The sequence below is a fragment of the Tupaia chinensis genome, unplaced genomic scaffold, assembly GCF_000334495.1.
Source record: "Tupaia chinensis unplaced genomic scaffold, TupChi_1.0 Scaffold144006_1, whole genome shotgun sequence".
NCBI classification, from domain to species: Eukaryota; Metazoa; Chordata; class Mammalia; order Scandentia; family Tupaiidae; genus Tupaia; species Tupaia belangeri.
Genome location: NW_006203858.1, coordinates 7,363 through 10,669, shown reverse-complemented (window position 1 = coordinate 10,669; position 3,307 = coordinate 7,363). Strand labels below are relative to the sequence as shown.

The 3,307-nt window shown below is 43.9% G+C and overlaps 1 protein-coding gene across 1 annotated transcript; it reads right to left on the bottom strand.

The window, feature by feature from the left end:
• Positions 1-1,214: 1,214 nt before the first annotated feature.
• Positions 1,215-2,927, bottom strand: ARL14 (ARF like GTPase 14). The gene has a single exon (XM_006165705.3). The coding sequence runs from the start codon at positions 2,329-2,331 to the stop codon at positions 1,747-1,749; it is 585 nt and encodes a 194-aa protein (XP_006165767.1). The 5' UTR covers positions 2,332-2,927; the 3' UTR covers positions 1,215-1,746.
• Positions 2,928-3,307: the final 380 nt, after the last annotated feature.

Sequence of the window (3,307 nt, the reverse complement as noted above, 5' to 3'; positions counted from 1 at the left end):
TCTAAGTACCATCTATAAAAGCAATGTAAATAGGGCCTGGGTTTATTCTTAATTCTGTCTTGTAAGCTCACTGAAGACAAAGACCTTACCTTATCTGTAAAACACCATCAGGGCAATTAACCACACAGACCTGAGTCAGACACAGCTGAATTTGAATTTGAATTTGGCTCTGCCACTCCTCCGTGAAAATACCAAGTGGTGTTTCGTGATTATTTCTGTTGATGCCTTGTTATTCTCGTCTTGAAAATTGAGAATAATGCCCATTTCTCTCAGGGCAATTGTGAACATTAAATGAGATGCATGAGCGTGTTTAGTATAATAGAATGCCTGGCACGCACACGTTTCGGAAACTACTAATATTATAACTATTACCTACTTGTACGTCTACTTTGTTATTTAAGGCCACCTCGTATCAGCACAGAAAGAAGCTCTCAGATCTTTGTTGGACAAATCATAGTTTGCATGAAAGATGAAAACCGTGAAAGCAACCAGCTACTAGGCTCTGTGCCTTTGTTTTCCTATGTGTTAAGAGTTTTACGGGCTGCTGTGGCGGTTTGAGGACCGCTCTTAGCCCAAATTGGCCTCGTCAGAGGTGGAGTAGAAGGAAAGTGTATCTGTGAGGACTAGGTGTCTCTGGGCATTTGGGGCCTCTCAGAGGAATACCGATTCAATCTCCAGAGTTCCCTTGCCCTCTCCACTCACCAACCCCTTCACAGCACCTCTGGAGATGACCAACCTGCACCTTCAAGGGGTTCCAGGGAGTTACCAACACTCTTAACCGCCATCTTCTGCATAAAACATTTCCCATTTCCCATTTCCCCAGGCCAAAAGCCGTCTTGCAGCAGCACCGACTGCCGAACTCTGGCTACCAGCTTTCCGGTACTGCCCGCTTTGAATTGCACGCTAAGATCAAAGTCTGAGTCTGGTACCTGTTTGACCAGTACAATGAGCTGTTCGCAGGTTCCCAAGTAAAGACGGTGACACTGAACTCTAGGGAAGCAGGTCTGGGAGCTGAGCCTGGAGCTGAGCCCTAAGTTCAGATCTTGCCCTCAACTTGAAGGTCTACCCTAGTCCCCAGAGCTTTTATTTACTACACTTCTATTTCCTGAGAGAGAGCACAGCCTCTGGCAATTCAAGATCTGCAGTTCATTGTTTAAGACTTGCTAAAGGAAGTTCTCAGCCAGAGATTTTTAAAAAAGGGGGGTGGGTGGGGTAAGAACCAGAGAAAAGCTTTATTTAGGTAATAAGAATTACAAAATAACATCAGACTTTTTCCTCTCCATAATTAAAGTTGATTTTTCACATCACCCAGTTACATGAGGTCATGGTGGAAATTCAATACCGGAAATTCAATCCTGCTAGCAACAATCTGAACAAATTCTGACTCTCTTAGCAGACATTAAGCTAAACTTTGTTCTGATGGTCAGTTAAAATTAATAATTCCATAACTTATTTGGACCCTAATATGACCATTCTGAACCATCCAACATGTTAACATTTTGCAGAACATTGCTTTTCATTCTCGAATGATCGTTACCACATAGTTAGCTGAAGTTCCTGGCCAACAAAAAATACTTTCTAGATATTATTCTGAGCCATTTAACTGAATTTAGGTGAAACATAATCTCTGGGGAAGTTTGCCAACTCAATAGCTTGCTTTTCTCACTCAGCATGGAAAAGGAAAATAAAACATTTTTTTTTTACCCTTTTAATTTCATCACTGTCTCTCTTGAGGACTGACCCTTTTCACAGTTTCAGTTGCTTGAAAAACGCTAACGTGTCGCCTCTTGATTTCATGTGGCTCCTCACGAATCTGGTTAACTGCCTGAACCCCTCGGCCAGCCCTTCGCCTGTGACCGCGCAGCAGGGCTGCACGTACCAGTTCCGGTCGCTGCAAAGCTTCTTAACTTTGAACATTCTGGTGATGTCCTCAGCGGTCAGGGCCCCAGGCACGTCTTGTTTGTTGGCTAATAGAACGACAGGCACATTTTTAATGTGCTCATTCTTCAAAATGCGCTCAAACTCTCTCTGAGAGTCCTCCAGTCGCTGTCGGTCCGAGCTGTCCACGACGTACACCAGCCCATCGGTGTTCTCGCAGTAACAGCCCCAAACGGTTCTCATTTTTTCCTGTCCTCCAACATCCCAGACTGTGAGCGGAAGATCCCTTTCCAGCTCGATCATCTCCACGTTGAAGCCGATGGTCGGGATGGTTATAATGGGCCCAGCAAGCTTTAATTTATATAGAAGAGTAGACTTCCCAGCAGAGTCGAGTCCCAGGAGAAGAATCCGAGCTTGGTTGGCTTTGGGGTTTTTAGAACTCCGTAGACCCATTTTAGGCTGCTGCTTCTTTCTCTTTTTATACTTAAAAACCGTCTCTTTTGGCTAGAGACGTGTCCTTTCTGGGTCTTGCATGAAAACGTTAGGAGAAAAGAGAGCGAATGCTTCATGTTATATTCTAGGAGCAGGAATCTGTGTACATTTATGCTGTAGCTTATCAACTTGATTCCGGGTAAACAGTATTTTATTTGCAGTCTCAGCCAATCCCCAGGAATCTGTGTTGTGAATAACCAGCCAATGTCTTCGTGGCTCAAAGGGGAAATTCTTTGTGAATGAGCAGGACCAGGAGGGGCCTGCCCGGGTGATGCCGCAGTTTTGTTCTCTGGGGTGCTAGAAATGTGGAGGAAATCAAAGGTTCAGATGTGCACAGCAACAAGGCTTAACAGCGGACTAGAAAGGACTTTTTAAACTTTTAATCGTAACTAAACGTTTGTTGTACTTTTCACAGAACTTCTTGAGTTATTTGCCTATCTTATCTCAACTGTAAATAAGTAACCAGGTTCCTTAAATTGTGATGAGAGAGTTTATCTCACACTCCCTTTGGAGTATCTTAAATACTCTCCCCTGGTCCTGATTACTCAGTAGGAAACTTTAAACCACCCAAGGTTATCTGGACCTTACTCTTATCGTCTCAGAGAATCACTTCTTTAATTTAGGCAGAGAATTTATACTAGTCACAAAACCAAATTTCCAGGGGGAACTTTGTAACACAAACACTTTTAAAGTAAGCAGATAGGGAGACCAGCAGAAGCCATAATGGCTACGTTGCTGGACTCCCATGTAGCCAACTGCGGTTTGAGTCCCAGACCCGATGGCTTAAACTCATACCGGGCATGTGCGCGTGCATGCCCAAGGTCCCAAGAGGAGAAGAAAGGTGGCTATCACGCCTGGGGGGTGATTTCTTGCTTTCTGTCTCTCTCTCTCTGCCTTTCTGGACAGGCAAAAAACCTCTCCAAAAATAAAATAAATT

Excerpts from the sequence above, each read along its gene's own strand:
- ARL14 (XM_006165705.3), bottom strand. The coding sequence starts at position 2,331 with ATGGGTCTACGGAGTTCTAAAAACCCCAAAGCCAACCAAGCTCGGATT.